This window comes from Bison bison, unplaced genomic scaffold, assembly GCF_000754665.1.
Source record: "Bison bison bison isolate TAMUID 2011002044 unplaced genomic scaffold, Bison_UMD1.0 scf7180017864289, whole genome shotgun sequence".
In the NCBI taxonomy this organism is placed as follows: Eukaryota; Metazoa; Chordata; class Mammalia; order Artiodactyla; family Bovidae; genus Bison; species Bison bison.
Window position 1 is genome coordinate 19991308 of NW_011494861.1, and position 15423 is coordinate 20006730.

General features: G+C 37.1%; 1 protein-coding gene across 5 annotated transcripts in view; it reads left to right on the plus strand.

The window, feature by feature from the left end:
- RASAL2 (RAS protein activator like 2) overlaps nucleotides 1-15423 on the plus strand; it is a 254269-nt gene that overhangs the window by 149844 nt on the left and 89002 nt on the right. For all 5 annotated transcript variants that reach the window (XM_010850125.1, XM_010850123.1, XM_010850124.1 and 2 more), the window contains one exon: nucleotides 2768-2874. In XM_010850125.1, the coding sequence (XP_010848427.1) occupies nucleotides 2768-2874 (107 nt within the window). The remainder of the gene's footprint in view (nucleotides 1-2767; nucleotides 2875-15423) is intronic.

Here is a 15423-nt window from a genome sequence, read left to right on the forward strand (position 1 = left end):
AATGTAGCTCTAAGAGCATAGAAGCAGCTTTCCTTTCTGATTGGAGCTTTAAAGTCGAAGGTAGCCAGATCAGTTTAGCATGCTGGCCAGCCTGTGACTAATCCAGCAAGTTATTAATTCTGCTTTTCCTGAGGCTACTCCCCTATTCCAAAGTGGACTTTGGTTTTGGGGGTATACGTTCTTTTCTCAGCTTTGAAACAGTTACGAATCTTCTGGGCACTAAACAACCTAATACTCAAAGGCCTTTTCTGCATCAGTAGATAAATTGCATTGTGGTGGGGGCTGGGAAAGTCAAGAAGTGTCTTTTCTGCATCAGTAGATAAATTGCGTTGTGGTGGGGGCGGGGAAAGTCAAGAAGTGTAGACTTCCTCCTCTTATCACCAGTTGATTTAGCTTATTTTGTTTCCTTACTTTTCCCTCTTTAAAGGCAATTGTTCAAACGTCAAAAGTAATTTAATTTCTCCTTTTTGAACCCAGTGACATTCTTTAATCTACATCAGAGTTCGGTTTTTGGGTTTTTTTTTTTTTTTGTAATACAGAAAGAGAATGTAAAGAAAAGTACAACAAAGAACATATTGTTAGGGTTTGAAATGTGGTTGCTCATTTTAGCCAAAATAATTCCAGATAGATAAAAGCATTGAAATATATTTACGTAATGAGTTCATATGCCTGAAAACTAAAATTAGATGTTTGGAAAACAGTAAGGAAATTCTTTTTTTTCCTCAGCCAGAACATTGCAAGTCAAGGAAAACTGTTCACTAGATCATTTTATCCTTGCTAATGGGACTTTTTTCCTCCCAATTTGGTTTTTCCATCAGTTATTCTGAGACTGAAATATATTATATTGTAATAGTCAATCTCATGTATCTTTCTAATGATCAGTAATGGGCAGAGGGAAGATGAGATTTTCTTCTACCTTCACCAGCCCCTGTCTCCACCTGCCTGCCCTTCAGATTGAATTGCCTGACTTAGATAATCATCCTTTAAAGTCATGTTCCTGAAGTCTGAAGGTCTTGTTCAGTGTGCTTTGACAGACCGATCTGTTTAAATTCAGCGCTTTGTGCCATTCCCGTTAATTGTACTACCATTTTTTAGAAATGTGCTAGGATTCATGGGTGCCTAATTCTGAAAATGGCTTTGTACATTAAGGTTCATTTAACTGATGGTTAGGGGGAAGTTGAGAGACTTAAAGTTATTTTAAAACACAGTAATAGCTTGGAACTTTCTTGTACTGCAGGCATATAAGACTCTATGTTGTCAGCCTCTCGGTCATTAGGCTTGTTGTGATTTGGCTTATATCTTACTGGTCAGGATGTCACTGTGAAGAAACGTTTAGTCATGGAACGAAAATCAGTGTCCAGCATCAAAGATAGTAATAGAGTAAGCACTCCCAATTGGATTTTCATAGGTGGGATTGATTTGTGTGCATTACTGGGTCTGTGTAAAATGGTGTCCTTTTGGCACTAGCTGAATATAAATTTCAGGAAATGTTTTTTCTTCTGTAGATCAGTGCAATACAGTGAAATTTGCTGTAACTGAGGGGAGGCAGTGGTTGGGCGTCCGCTAATAGCCTGAAAGGAACTAATGAGGATGTGCAGTCCGGAACGATTGATTGAATAGCTGCAGTCCTGTGTGTTGCTTTCTCGCTTGCTCTCTGCAAGCTGTAGAGAGGGAGGGGGAAGAGCAAGACACAGGGAGGGAGCCAGAGAAAAAACGCTTTCTCTTAAGTGGAAGTAGCACGGATCCCAGGGGCCAGGAGGCCAGAAATGGAAGTTTAAACTGCATCTATCTTTTAAAGGGAGAACAGCAGGAATCAAAATGTCAGTCTCCGGAGTCACGATTTACTCCTTATTTTTTAAGATCTGGAAGATAACACAGAATACTTTTTTTAGGATGTGTTTTTTTTTTTTTCTTGTCCATGTTGAGATTATCTAATGTTGTCTGAGAAGCTGGATTCCTATATGTCTGTCAGTTGAAGTGGAGATGGGAAGCAGTTGTGATAAAGGTATAATATGTATATATCTATCATCTGTGTGTGCGTGTGTATGTGCATATATATATGCATATATATGTATCGCTCTATAAAAAAATTTAAATGTAACCTTAATATAGCATATAGTAATTAAATTGGAGAATACCACATGATCTTCAAAATCTGAAATGCATTAGGTCAGTTTGCACAGATTTAGGATCCCAGAGTTAGATCTTAGTGAGGTCATACTGCCAGAACAAGGAGAAGCTGAGCTATTTTTATATCTGCATAAGCATATATGTTATTTTATCCTAGCAGCAGCTTTTTGTCTTCTCATGGACTTTTGGTTGCAGGCTGGTGAATCATCTTATCTGCACAGAACTGAACTTTGACCTTTGTGCAGACACCATCAAATCATGTTCAACACTAGGCTAAATTTGTTCATATGAATATAAAAAATAGTTAATTGGATTCTGTTAACTCTTATATGGCTGACATAAAGCAGTAGATTCCTATACTGTGAGATGCAAATACTAAGTGAACTTAGAGATATTAAACATAACTCAGAGGAAATTACTTTTTATATGTGCATAGATAAAGATACAAACTATCACACTAAGGCATATTCTTAACAGTGACCAAGTTTCTTTAATGTCTTGATAATATCTGTTTAGAGATAAAGAGACAAATTATATCTTAGATGTAGAATATAATGTATCTTTAAAGCACAATTTTACAGATTAGTGAAAGATCCTAAATTTGGATTTTTATCGATGTTTCTTTTTTCTCATCCAGAGGTGCCAGCAGAAAGGTCCCCACGCAGACGGAGTATCTCAGGGACCACTACATCTGAGAAACCCAACTCTATGGACACTGCGAATACCTCACCCTTCAAAGTACCAGTAAGTGCTGCCCTTCTTTAAAAGAGTACGTTTATTCTTTTTAGAGTGAGAGACAGTTGCTAAGAAATCAAAACATTTTGCTCCTCAAGAATCTCTTTATCAAGTTACTAGTTAAAACCTATCATAATTCTATAAAGGTGTGGGTAGGATTTTTTTTTTTTTTTTTTTTTTTACTTTAAAGAATGGGGCATACATTTTATTTTAAGTGATGGAACCTAAGCAGAGAACGATAAGACTCATAAAGTTGCAGAGCAATTTATCAGAGAATTAGACAGCTGTGAGTTCTAATCCTGAAACTAGGCCTGTGCTTTGCTTAAGCCATCTTTTAGACACCCAAGTAAGTGCTTAAGAAATACCCTGGAAGAAGTATTCCCGTTAAAAATATTCTTTAAACTGACGAGACAGTAATGAGAGTCAGTATTGAGTACTAAAGAAGGCTGAGATGGAAAGTCTGTAAGTGAACAGGTCAGCTGACCACCAGTTGCAGCCCTCGTTTCAACCTCTTTGATATAACTTGGAGTAACCAGATTTTAATTCATCCATTTTCTTTGTTTATTGAATAAGAAATATGCTTACTTTCTAATCATATCATTAAAATTAATTGTTTTTAAACTGGGTAAGACTTACATCTGTGTAGTTGGTCATTATTATGGGTATAACAGAAATCAGTATAAAGTAGAAATAGCCTTTTCTCTTGGGGAAAAAAAAAAGGATTAAAAAAAAATTCAGCCAAGTGAATATATTGTGTTTTTTATTCCAGTACAATTTTTTAAAGTTAGGATGACCTTTTAGGTAGAACTGGTATTTTAAGATGTATTAGCTGGCATTTACCTGTAAATTAACCAAAGTGAATGTTTTATTTTGCATTAATCCTGGAAGCGAGATTTTTCCTTATTATATCTCAGTCTTGTAGAGTCTGTGGATAACTATTACTGTGACACTTTTCAAATATTTACAAATCTTCTCATTTTTAAAGATCACAAGCAAGTGTTGGATTAATAGTCAATCAGATTATGAGAGGAATTATAAAATACTGGATGTTATACCTTTTATTAAATTTCTTTATTCTAGCAGACATAATTATATATTTAAAATTGTTTTCATGAATGAAAAAAGTGTCTTTTCTCTCCCTTCCCCTTGTTGTTTTCCTGATGAAACCAATCAAATATAGTGAAACTATCTATCTATATGCAGAATTTGGTGAAAAGGTTTGAGTTAGAATTTGAAGTTTTCATGCCATTGTGCTAGAATAGAATAGTGAATACTTTTTTGTGTGTGTGTAATAATATCAGTAACTGAAGAAGACTTTGCCTCTGCAATGTGGTAACATTGAAGTACTTCCTGTATTGAATCTGAAGTCGTGGCTGGGTTTTTAAAATTTGAATTAATTAGCAGTAACAGTTTTAATTTATATTTAAACAATAAATTAACAGCTAATTTAAGGTTGACCTTAATAATAAGACTAATTATTTTTGAGTAAAAGTAATAAACCAGTGATGCATATACATGAAGATTAGCACCACATACAGACCACTTACCTGGAGAAGGGAATGGCAACCCACTCCAGTATTCTCAGCTAGGAAATCCCATGGTCAGAGGCACATGGTGGGCTACAGTCCATGAGGTCACAAAGAGTCGGACACGACTGAAGAACTAACACACACAGACCACTTACTCAGGGCTGGACTTCAGGAGAGTCCTAAGCACTGGACGGCCAGGGAATTCCCTCCTTTGTTACTCTTTTTACAGTCACGGCCACCTCATGGATTTAGAAACTCTGAGGCAAAGAATAGGCCTTTGAATAGCAAATTGCAGTCACAAAACCCATGCACTTAAGTAAAATTTAGCGATTCATAAGTCTTCACCTAGACAATTATTTAGAAAAATAACTATCAGAACACAGAGATTGCAACTTTTTTTTTTTTAACGGCACAAAAGTTTTTTTTTAATTAAAAAAAAAAAAGGCAGTGAGTAGAAGAAAGAGGCAGAGGAAATGAGAAAACCAAGAGTCATAAAAACAACCTGAATCCATTTAGGATAAAGGCAAATAGCTTTATATACTTATCAATAGTCCTTAAAGGTACCTTCGTATTACAGAATGGGTGGTGCATAATGTAGTAATCGACACTGATAATAATAGTCCTGAATCATCAGGGAAAAGTGAAATTTTATTGTTTATACTAGGCTTTTTTTAAAAAGTGAAAAACTGTGTAATGTTGTGTGATATATATCCATTGAGAATATTTAAAGTCTTAAAGATATGTGAAACTTTATGAACCTTGTTCAGAAAAATATGGTTTGTGAAGTTCCTCTCTCCTTGATAATGCTGGAGAAATAATTTATAGTCTTTTAAGAGAAACCAAAATGTGCTGGCTAAATGAGACACTGCAGTACTTCCACAGAGGGTGTATTTTTTAAATCTCCATGTGATCCCAATAGCTAATGTGACTTTACAGCACTTAAATGTTGCCAGAAGAGTATATCTAGTTTTCAGAACAACACAAAATTTTTTTATAATGTCACAAAAGACTTTCTGGGAATGAAGTACAAAAAGGAACCTAACTTTGAGATACTTAACTTTGTTACTTTATATAGTACCTCAAAGATCATTTTCACATTAACTTTATGAAGGAGTAGGGGTGAGATTTAAGCACATGTACTTGTGGTTCTAAGATTCTGGTGTCGTTGCTGACACGTGTCTTTATGGTGAACAGCAAGTACATTAACCATCAGAAGGACCCAAAAGGAGCTGGTAGTGGACTCTCCAAAAGGACTTTATTCTTCCTAGATCTATTTTTAGGCTTACTGAGGGAAGGTGAGGCTTCCCTTGTGGCTCAGATAGTAAAGAATCTGAAAGTGAAAGAGGGGAGTGAAAAAGCTGGCTTAAAGCTCAACATTAAAAAAATGAAGATCACGGCATCTGGTCCCATCACTTCATGGCAAATAGATGGGGAAACAATGGAAACGGACAGACTTTATTTTCTTGGGCTCCAAAATCACTGCAGATGGTGACTGCAGCCATGAAATTAAAAGACACTTGCTCCTTGAAAGAAAAACTATGACAGACATAGACAGTGTATTAAAAAGCAGAGATGTTACTTTACCGACAAAGGTCTGGTCAAAGCAATGGTTTTTCCAGTAGTCGTGTTTGGATGTGAGATTTGGATCGTAAAGAAAGCTGAGCACCAAAGAAATAATGCTTTTGAACTGTGGTGTTGGAGAAGACTGTTAAGAGTCCCTTGGACAGCAAGGAGATCAAACCAGTCAATCCTAAAGGAAATCAATCCTGAATATTCATTGGAAGGACTATGATAAAAGCTGAAGCACCAATACTTTGGCCACCTGATGTGAAGAACTGACTCATTGGAAAATAACCTGATGCTCGGAAAGATTGAAGACAGGAGGAGAAGTGGACGACAGAGGATGAGATGGCTAGATGGCATCACTGATTTGACGGACATGAGTTTGAGCAAGCTCCAGGAGTTGGTGATGGACAGGGAGGCTTGTCATGCTGCAGTCCATGGGGTCGCCAAGTCGGACACAACTGAATGACTGACTGAACTGAAGGCAGATGAAATAGGTTTTTAACAAGTCTTGATGGAAATTGTTGACACTGGCACACTTCTTGAATGCTTACTTTGGGCAAAGTATTGGTGATTCACCAACTGATATTGATGAAATTATTGATACTTTCTTGGCACACTACTTGGTACTGGGGAAACAGAAATGAACAAAACAGAATTTCCATTCAAGAGAACTTATAGTCTATAGCAAGAGACAGAAAAATAACCAAATCTGTAAGGAGGTAGTTGAGCATCATAGCACAGGTTTTTAACAGTTCACTATGTAAGCCGAAACTTTGTCAAGGAGCCAGTATTTCAGCTGCATTTCAAAGGCTGAATGAAAATAGTTGACAGGGGAAGGATAGTATTCCAGGCTGGGGGAATAGCATTTTGGAAAGATGCACTTCATAAGGTGACTCTCGCTCCCAGGGAATATAGAAAAGTTTCACTGAAGCAAGACTTGGAAATCATGTAGGCAAAAATGGCAAGCTAGAAGGTGAAGAGGTAGGTTGGGGCAAGACTGTGAGTGGGTTTGTTTGTCAAACTTAATGAAATTTTACTGGCCATTAAAGCATTAAAGCTTGGTTTAATTGAAATATTTGTCTTGGTTCAGAAGCTGAACCAAGTTATGTAAATACTGTGACGATTTGGTAAATTACTTGACTCTAACACTCATCTTGCTACCACTGTCTCAACTCAGGGGGATAGGTGAGTTGGGGCTATCATTCGATAGAAGGCCAGTCAAGCACCCACCCCTGCCTTTCAGCTGACACTCCCTGATAGTTCTAGAGTAGCGGATAGCCTTAGGGAGATCCTCAGAAGCCAGAGGGTAAGGATTGCTTGTATTGTGCTGACTACTGCCAGATAAGGCAGAAGGGAGCCAGGGAAGAACTATGGCAATGAGCCCTTTAAACCTTTGTATATCACCCTCATTCCCCCAAATTTATATTTTTTAAAACTTAAAATGGATAACTAGTATATTCATGTATCAATATATTCCTTATTTAGTTTAATCCATCTTTATGCAGGTAGTAGACAGCAGAGTTAATAAGTTTAAATATAAGAACATAAGAAATAAGAGAGAGAACTTGTATGGCCACTGAACCTACAGCTTAAGGCAAAGTCTTGGCTTTTGGGAATGTTTAAAAATATTTGCCCTTTTATCTAATCATCTAAATGAAAGTCACTCTGTCATGTCCAACTCTTTGGGACTCCATGGACTATACAGTCCATGGAATTCTCCAGGCTAGAGTACTGGAGTGGGTAGCCTTTCCCTTCTCTAGGGGATCTTCCCAACCCAGGGATCAAACCCAGGTTCTCCCACATTGCAGGTGGATTCTTTACCAGCTGAGCCACAAGGGAAGCCCAAGAATACTGGAGTGGGTAGCCTATCCCTTCTCCAGCAGATCTCCCCAACCCAGGAATCGAACCGGGGTGTCCTACAATGCAAGTGGATTCTTTACCAACTGAGCTATCAGGGAAGCTTATCTAATCATAGGAATAAGAAAAGCAGAGATCTGCAGCATAGTTTTCTGTAAAGAAAGATGAGCGCTGAAGAATTGATACTTCTGAACTGTGGTGTTGGAGGAGACTCTTGAGAGTCCCTTGCACTGCAAGGAGATCAAACCAGTCTATCCTAAAGGAAATCAGTCCTGAGTATTGGAAGGACTGATGCTGAAGCTGAAACTCCAGTACTTTGGCCACCTGATGCGAAGAGCTGACTCATTTGAAAAGACCCTGATGCTGGGAAAGATTGAAGGCAGGAGAAGAAGGGGACGACAGAGGATGACATCACCAACTCAATGGACATGAGTTTGAGTAAACTCCAGGAGTTGGTGATGACCTGGGAAGCCTGGCGTGCTGCAGTCCATGGGGTCGCAAGGAGTCGGACACAACTGAGCGACTGAGCTGAACTGAACCGCAGGATAGTTTTTCTGTTCTTCCTCCACACTCATTCCATATCTCTTCACCTTAATTCCAATTGCAGTTATTTGTTTATAAGTCTCTATCCCTCATTAGACAATAAATTATCTTTTCTACTTATCTTTGCAGCTACCACAATGCCCAGCAACAAGTTAATTGTTAAATGGGTAAAAGGTATATGAGTTATCTAAGAACTGAGTCAAGTGATTATGTTTCACACATACTCTCTTGATATTACAGGCTATGTCTCTGGTCAAATGGATTACTAAAGCGTTTAATAGCCACTCAGAGATCATTTTAAAGGAGTGCACCTGTGCAAAATACTTTTTTTTTTCTCTTCAACAAAGAGATCTTAATTTATATTTAAAATTCAGGGCTGTGGTATTTTATCTATATAGTGTTTATTGTTCCTACTTCTGTTGGAAAGTGAAACTAAATAGGATTCTTTACTTAATGATTTATCTCTGTGGATATTTCTTTGAGCCATTTAGGTATCATACATATGTATAAGTTCACAATGTTTTTGCAGATCTGAGTTTTCACTATTAGATTCTTCAAGAACAATTTTAGTCATTCAAATAGTTTTTATCTATTTTTAAAGATCCCATTTTTCATTTTTTCTTTAACATCCTGCTAGACTTTTTGCCTTTGTCCTATTTATGTTTTCCTTTAAATAAAACATCCATTGTATGTCTTATATATTGTTAAAACTACATTTAAATGATATCACAAGACTGATTGGGAAGAAATAAGTAAACCAATAAAAGTTATCCGGGTTCTTAAATTTAACTCAGAAAGGGAATAAGCTAACGTCTTGTAATTGTATGTATTTGTTTCACATTGCCTGAGTTTTTGGAACAGGCTGCTTTCTTTAATATTCTATTTATAAAGTGACTATTGATATTTATGATTTCTGTATCACTTCTCCTTAGAGGATGCCATCAATTTAGCTTTGGCTAAAAGAAAGCGGCTGTGTTCAGGGCCAGGTGCCCGCTCAGTGTTCTCATTTCCATAACACAATAGTCTGAGCTGGCCTTCCCTGTGAATGTAACACAATGCAGTTGCAGCTGCTCCATTTGTATTAGCTTTGAGCTTGGCTCTGAAAGAATTCAGGCACTAAAATATATGCCAAGACAGCCAGAAAGCACAGTTGAACTACAGGAGTGGCCGACTATTCCTGCGTAACCCTCCTTGTGCTCTTGTCACAGTGACACCTGATCAGTCCCAGTCAGATATACCAGATACAAAAGACTGTCAAAAGATAAAACCTTTGCCTAGTTTTTAGAAGAAAGTAAAGCTTTAGAGGAATACATGTAGACTAAGCTATATTCTTGTAGGAAATAAAAAAAAAGAAATGTTACATCTTTTAAATATTGTGTGATTATCAGACTCAGTATTAGCCATTGTTTTGAACAGAATACTCAATCAGGTCTTTGCTTTTCCAAGTTAAACAGAGAGAGAGAGAAAGCTTCATGCCCACTTAATAAAGACCAGAAAGTGTTCATTGTCTAAACAAATCATCTAAGCAACTTCAAAAAATACTACTGCCAGAGCTCCACCTCAGACCAGTTAAATGACACTCTGTGGACCCGAACCTAGTCTTCTGTATTTTTGAAAACCTTTCCGGGTGATTCTGACGTGAATCCAAGCTTGAGAACTATTTGCCTAAATGATTGGTTAAGGTATTAGGATCCCATCTTGGTCAGTGTACTCCCTGTGAACACCGGTGCCTCCTCCTATACCTTCAAGCCAACCATTAAAAACCAGCAGTGATAGTCCTGCAGTGGCCAGCTGTCACTCACAGGCAAGTTGTGTTGTGTACTAGTTGCCCTTCTAAGTGTTTACCACAATCAGTCCAGATGACCAGTCTCATTTTGCAAAATGCGTGTTTTATTGTGGCAGAGTAACCTCTGATCAGCCTAAGCAGCTCAGTTTTAGCGGTAAAATATTCAATTTGAATTCATGGCCTCGGAGCTACAATACTATTTCAGTTTTTGTGTTCTCATTGCTGTTGTATTCCAGGAAACTTAAAATTCTTTCCTCTGCTGCTTAAAGATTCTTTATTAATCTTTCTTCCTTCTCTTTCCTGACCATCTACATGAATCTAAAATCCAGGATCATCCTGCAGTGATACCTTTTTGTTCATATATGTATGAATATATATTGATAATATATGTCTATCAAAATATTACTACCACAGGTAAAAATAATGTAATAAAATATAGGGATGTCAGAAAAGAAAAATTATAGTCTGACGATATTAAATATTAAGTATACCTTCAAATCGTTTTGTAACCAGGACAGCTATGATTTTTAAATCCTTTAATGATAACTATCCTAGGATATAAAAATAGGAGAGAAAAAAGGGTTAAGGTTAGATATGACCCCTTAAGGAGGCTAGAGAGCAAATAGCAAATACCTGGAGGAAAACGGAGCAGAAATGGCTGAGAATATTGCCAAGAGCCTAAACTTGAAAGAATCGAAGAATGAGGGAAACCTTCCTCAATCTATGCTTATTCCTAGAAATAGGTTTGCAGTGGTGCTAACTAGTGGAGATTTCAACTTATTTTGCACAGGAAAAGATGGCTGTTTAAGATAAGAGGGTAGGATGAACTCAATTATACTTCATTCTTATGGATAGTGTACTACTATAAAGCCGTCTCCTCAAAGCCAAGATATTTTTCTTCTGTTTCAATGGGAAGTAGAGGTTTAACTGGGCTTCCCTGGTGGCTCAGTGGTAAAGAACCTGCCTGCCAATGCAGGAGACACAGGTTCTGTCCCTGAGTAGGGAAGATCTCCTGGAGAAAGAAATGGCAACCCACTCCAGTATTCTTGCCTGGGAAATCCCATGGACAGAAAGAGCCCGGCAGGCTATGACCCACGGGGTTGCTAAAGAGTCGGACATGACTTAGCACCTAAACAACAACAAGAGGCTTAACTTTTCATATCACAACTAGAGATAAATGTTTTGAAGGGCCATTACCCAGTTAGGGGAGCATGTAGTTAGCCACTAAGTATAACTGATAGCAGATGATTTCTCCTTTCAAAGATGTTAGAAAGTTAGAAATATGTGAAGGGAACCTTGCTAACTTCTCAATTTACTAGGGTTAGCTGTACATAAAGATATTTTCACCCCTCTTAGCTATACCTGTAGTCAACAAGGTTCAAGCAGTGCTGGTAACAATAGTATCCCTGAGGTGCCTTCCTACCATCAGACCATTTAATTTTATAACCAATGCCAGTACCATTCTACTGGATCTTTAAAGTTTTTGTTTGTTTTATATTAAACATCTGTGATTTTTCAATTTATCATTTATTTTTTAAATTAAAATCTAGTTTATGTACAATGATATGTTCTTTTCAGGTGTACTACATAGTGATTTGACATTTGCATTCAGTGAAATGATCCCCACGATAAGTCTAGTAACCTTGTCTCCCCATACAAAGTTATTATAATATTATTCATCATATTCCTTGTGCTGTATTTTAATCCCCTTGGCTTATTTATTTTATAACTGGAGGTTTGTTCCTCTTAGTCCCCTTCCTATTTTTCTGTCTCTTCTCTGGCAACCACGATTTTGTTCTCTGTATCTAAGAGTCCATTTTCATTTTATTTGTTTTGTTTTTACATTTCACATATAAGTGAGATCATACTGTATTTGTCATTCTTTCTTTGACTTTATTTCACTTAGTGTAATACCCTCTAGTTTCATCTATGTTGTCACAAATGGCAAGATTTTATCTTTTTAATGCCTGAATAACATTCTTGGGTATGTGTATAACACACAAACATACATGTTCATACACATACATACCACATCTTCTTCATCTGTTTATCTATCAACAGATACATTGTTTCTGTATCTTGGCTATTATAAGTAATGTTGCACTGAACATTGATGTGTGTATCTTTTCAAATTAGTGTTTTTGTTTCCTTCAGATATATACTCAGAAGTGGAATTGGTGGATCTTATGGTAGTTCTACTGTTAATTCTTTGAGGAGCCTCTCAACTGTTTTCCATAGTGATTGTGCCAATTTAGTGCACATACATAGTGTTATTGTACCAGTGCACTCCCACCAACAGTGTACAAAGGTTCCCATGTCTCCTTGTCACCACTTCTTATTTGTTGTCTTTTGAATTTACTTTTAATTGGAGGATAATTGCTTTACAGTGTTCTATTGATTTCTGCCATGGAACAGTGTGAATCAGCCCAAGTATACATATATCTGCTCTCTTTTGAACCTCCCTCCCACCCACCCATCACCCCACCCCTTTACGTTGTTACGGAGCACCAGGCTAAGCTCCTGTGTTATACGGCCACTTTCCACTAGCTATCTGTTTTACACATGGCAATGTATATGTTTCAGTGCTACCTTTTCTATTCACTCCACCCTCTGCTTCCCCAGCTGTGTCCACAAGTCTGTTCTTTATGTTCTTTATGTTTGCATCTCTATTCCTGCCCTGCAAATAGATTCATCAGTACCATTTTTCTAGATTCCATATGTATGTGTTATATACAATATTTCTTTTTCTGACTTACTTCGCTCTGTATAATAGGTTCTAAGTTCATCCACCTCACTACACCTAACTCAAATTTGTTTCTTTTTATGGCTGAGTAATATTTCATTTTATATATGTACCACAACTTCTTTATCCATTCATCTATCTATGGACATCTGGGTTGCTTCCATGTCCTGACTATTGTAAATAATGGTGCAATGAACATTGGAGTATGTGTCTTTTTGAATTGTGATTTTCTCAGGGTATCTGCCCAGAGAGGGATTGCTAGGTCATATGGTAGTTTTAGTCCTAATCTTTAAAAGAATCTCCATTTTGTTCTCTATAGTGGCTATATCAATTTATATTCCCACCCCCTTGTTCCCTTTTTTCCAAGAGAGTTCCCTTTTTTCCTCATTCTTTCCAGCATTTATTGTTTGTGAATTTTTTTATAATGGTCGTTCTGAGGTGTGAGATGATACCTCATTGTGGTTTTGATTTACATTTCTCTAATAATGAGTGATGTTGAGCATTTGTTCATGTATTTATTCATCATCTGTATGTCTTCTTTGGAGAAATGTCTATTTAAGTCGTCTGCCCATTTTTGATTGGGTTGTTTGTTTTTCTGATATTGAGCTATATGAGCTGCTTATATATTTTGGAGACTAATCCTTTGTCAGTTGCTTCATTTGCAATTATTTTCTCCCGTTCTGCGGTTGTCTTTTCATCTTGTTTATAGCGTCCTTTGCTGTGCAAAAGCTTTAAAGTTTAATTAAGTCCATTTGTTTGTTTTTATTTCCATTACTCTAGGGTGTGTCAAAGAGGATCTTACCACAATTCAGAGTGTCCTGCCTGTGTTTTTCTGTTAAGAGTTTTTATATTTTCTTACATTCGGCCTTGCATTTAGATCTTTAATCCATTTTGAATTTATTTTTGTTTATGGTGTTAGGAAATGTTCAGTTAGGATGCTGTCCAATTTTCCCAGCAACACTTATTGAAGAGGCTGTCTTTTCTCTGTTGTATATTCTTGCCTTCTTTGTCAAAGATAAGGTGCCCACAGGTGTATGGGTTTATCTCTGGGCTTTCTGTCTTGTTCCGTTGGTCTACATTTCTATTTTTGTGCCAGTACCATACTGTCTTGATTACTGTAGCTTTGTAGTATAGTGTGATGTCAGAAAGGTTGATTCCTCCAGCTCTGTTTTTCTTTCTCAAGATTGTTTTGGCTATTCGGGATCTTTTGTGTTTCCATACAAATCATAAAAACTTTTTGTTCTAGTTTTGGAAGTTCTAGCCATGGCAATCAGAGAAGAAAAAGAAGAGGAATCCAGATTGGAAATGAAGAAATAAACCTCACTGTTTGCAGATGACATGATACTGTGCATAAAAAACCCTAAAGATACCATCAGAAAGCTACTAGAGTTAGTGAATTTAGTAAAGTTGCAGGATCAATACACAGTAACCCCTTGCATTCCTATGCACTAACAACAAAAAATCAGTAAGAGAAATTAATGAAACAATCCCATTCACCATTGCAACAAAAAGAATAAAATAGCCAAGAATAAACCTACCTAAGGAGACAAATGACAGACTATAAGACACTGATGAAAGAAATCAAAGATGGCACAAACAGATGGAGAGATATAGCATGTTCTTGGATCAGAAAAATTAATTATGAAAATTATTGTACTACCCAAAGCAATCTACAGATTCAGTGCTATCCTTGTCAGATTTGTTGTCTTTTTGATGATAACCATTCTGACAGGTGTGAGGTAGTATCTCATTGTGGTTTTGATTTGCATTCTCTGATGATTAGTGATGCTGAGCATCATTCCATGTGTTTTTTTGGCCATCTATATGTTTTTTTTTGTTGTTGTTTAATATCTCTTCAGGTCCTTTACCCATTTATTAATCAGCTTGTTTGGTTTTTTGATGATGAGTTGTATAACTTCTTTGTATATTTTGGATACTAAGCCCTTGTTGGATTTATTGTTTGCAAACATTTTATTCTATTCAGTAGGCTGTCTTTTTTGTTTTGTTGATGGTTTCCTTCACTGTGCAAATGTTGATGTGGTCCTATTTGTGTATTTTTGCTTTTGTTTCCTTTGCCTGAGGAGACAGTTCCAAAAATTTTTTGTTAAGATTGATGTCAAAGACCATACTGCCTACATTTTCTTCTAGCAGTTTTATGGATTGAGGCCTTACATTTGGGTCTTTAATCCCTCTTGAATTTATTTTTGTATATGGTGTGAGAACATAGTCTGGTTTGATTCCTTTGTATATTCAATTCAGTTCAGTTCAGTCACTCAGTCATGTCTGTTTGCGACCCCATGAACTGCAGCATGCCAGGCCTCCCTGTCCATCACCAACTCCCGGAGTCCACGCAGACTCACGTCCATCAGGTCGGTGATACCATCCAGCCATCTCATCCTCTGTCGTCCCCTTCTCCTCCTGCCCCCAGTCCCTCCCAGCATCAGGGCATTTTCGAATGAGTCAGCTCTTCGCATCAGGTGGCCAAAGTATTGGAGTTTCAGCTTCAACATCAGTCCTTCCAATGAACACCCAGC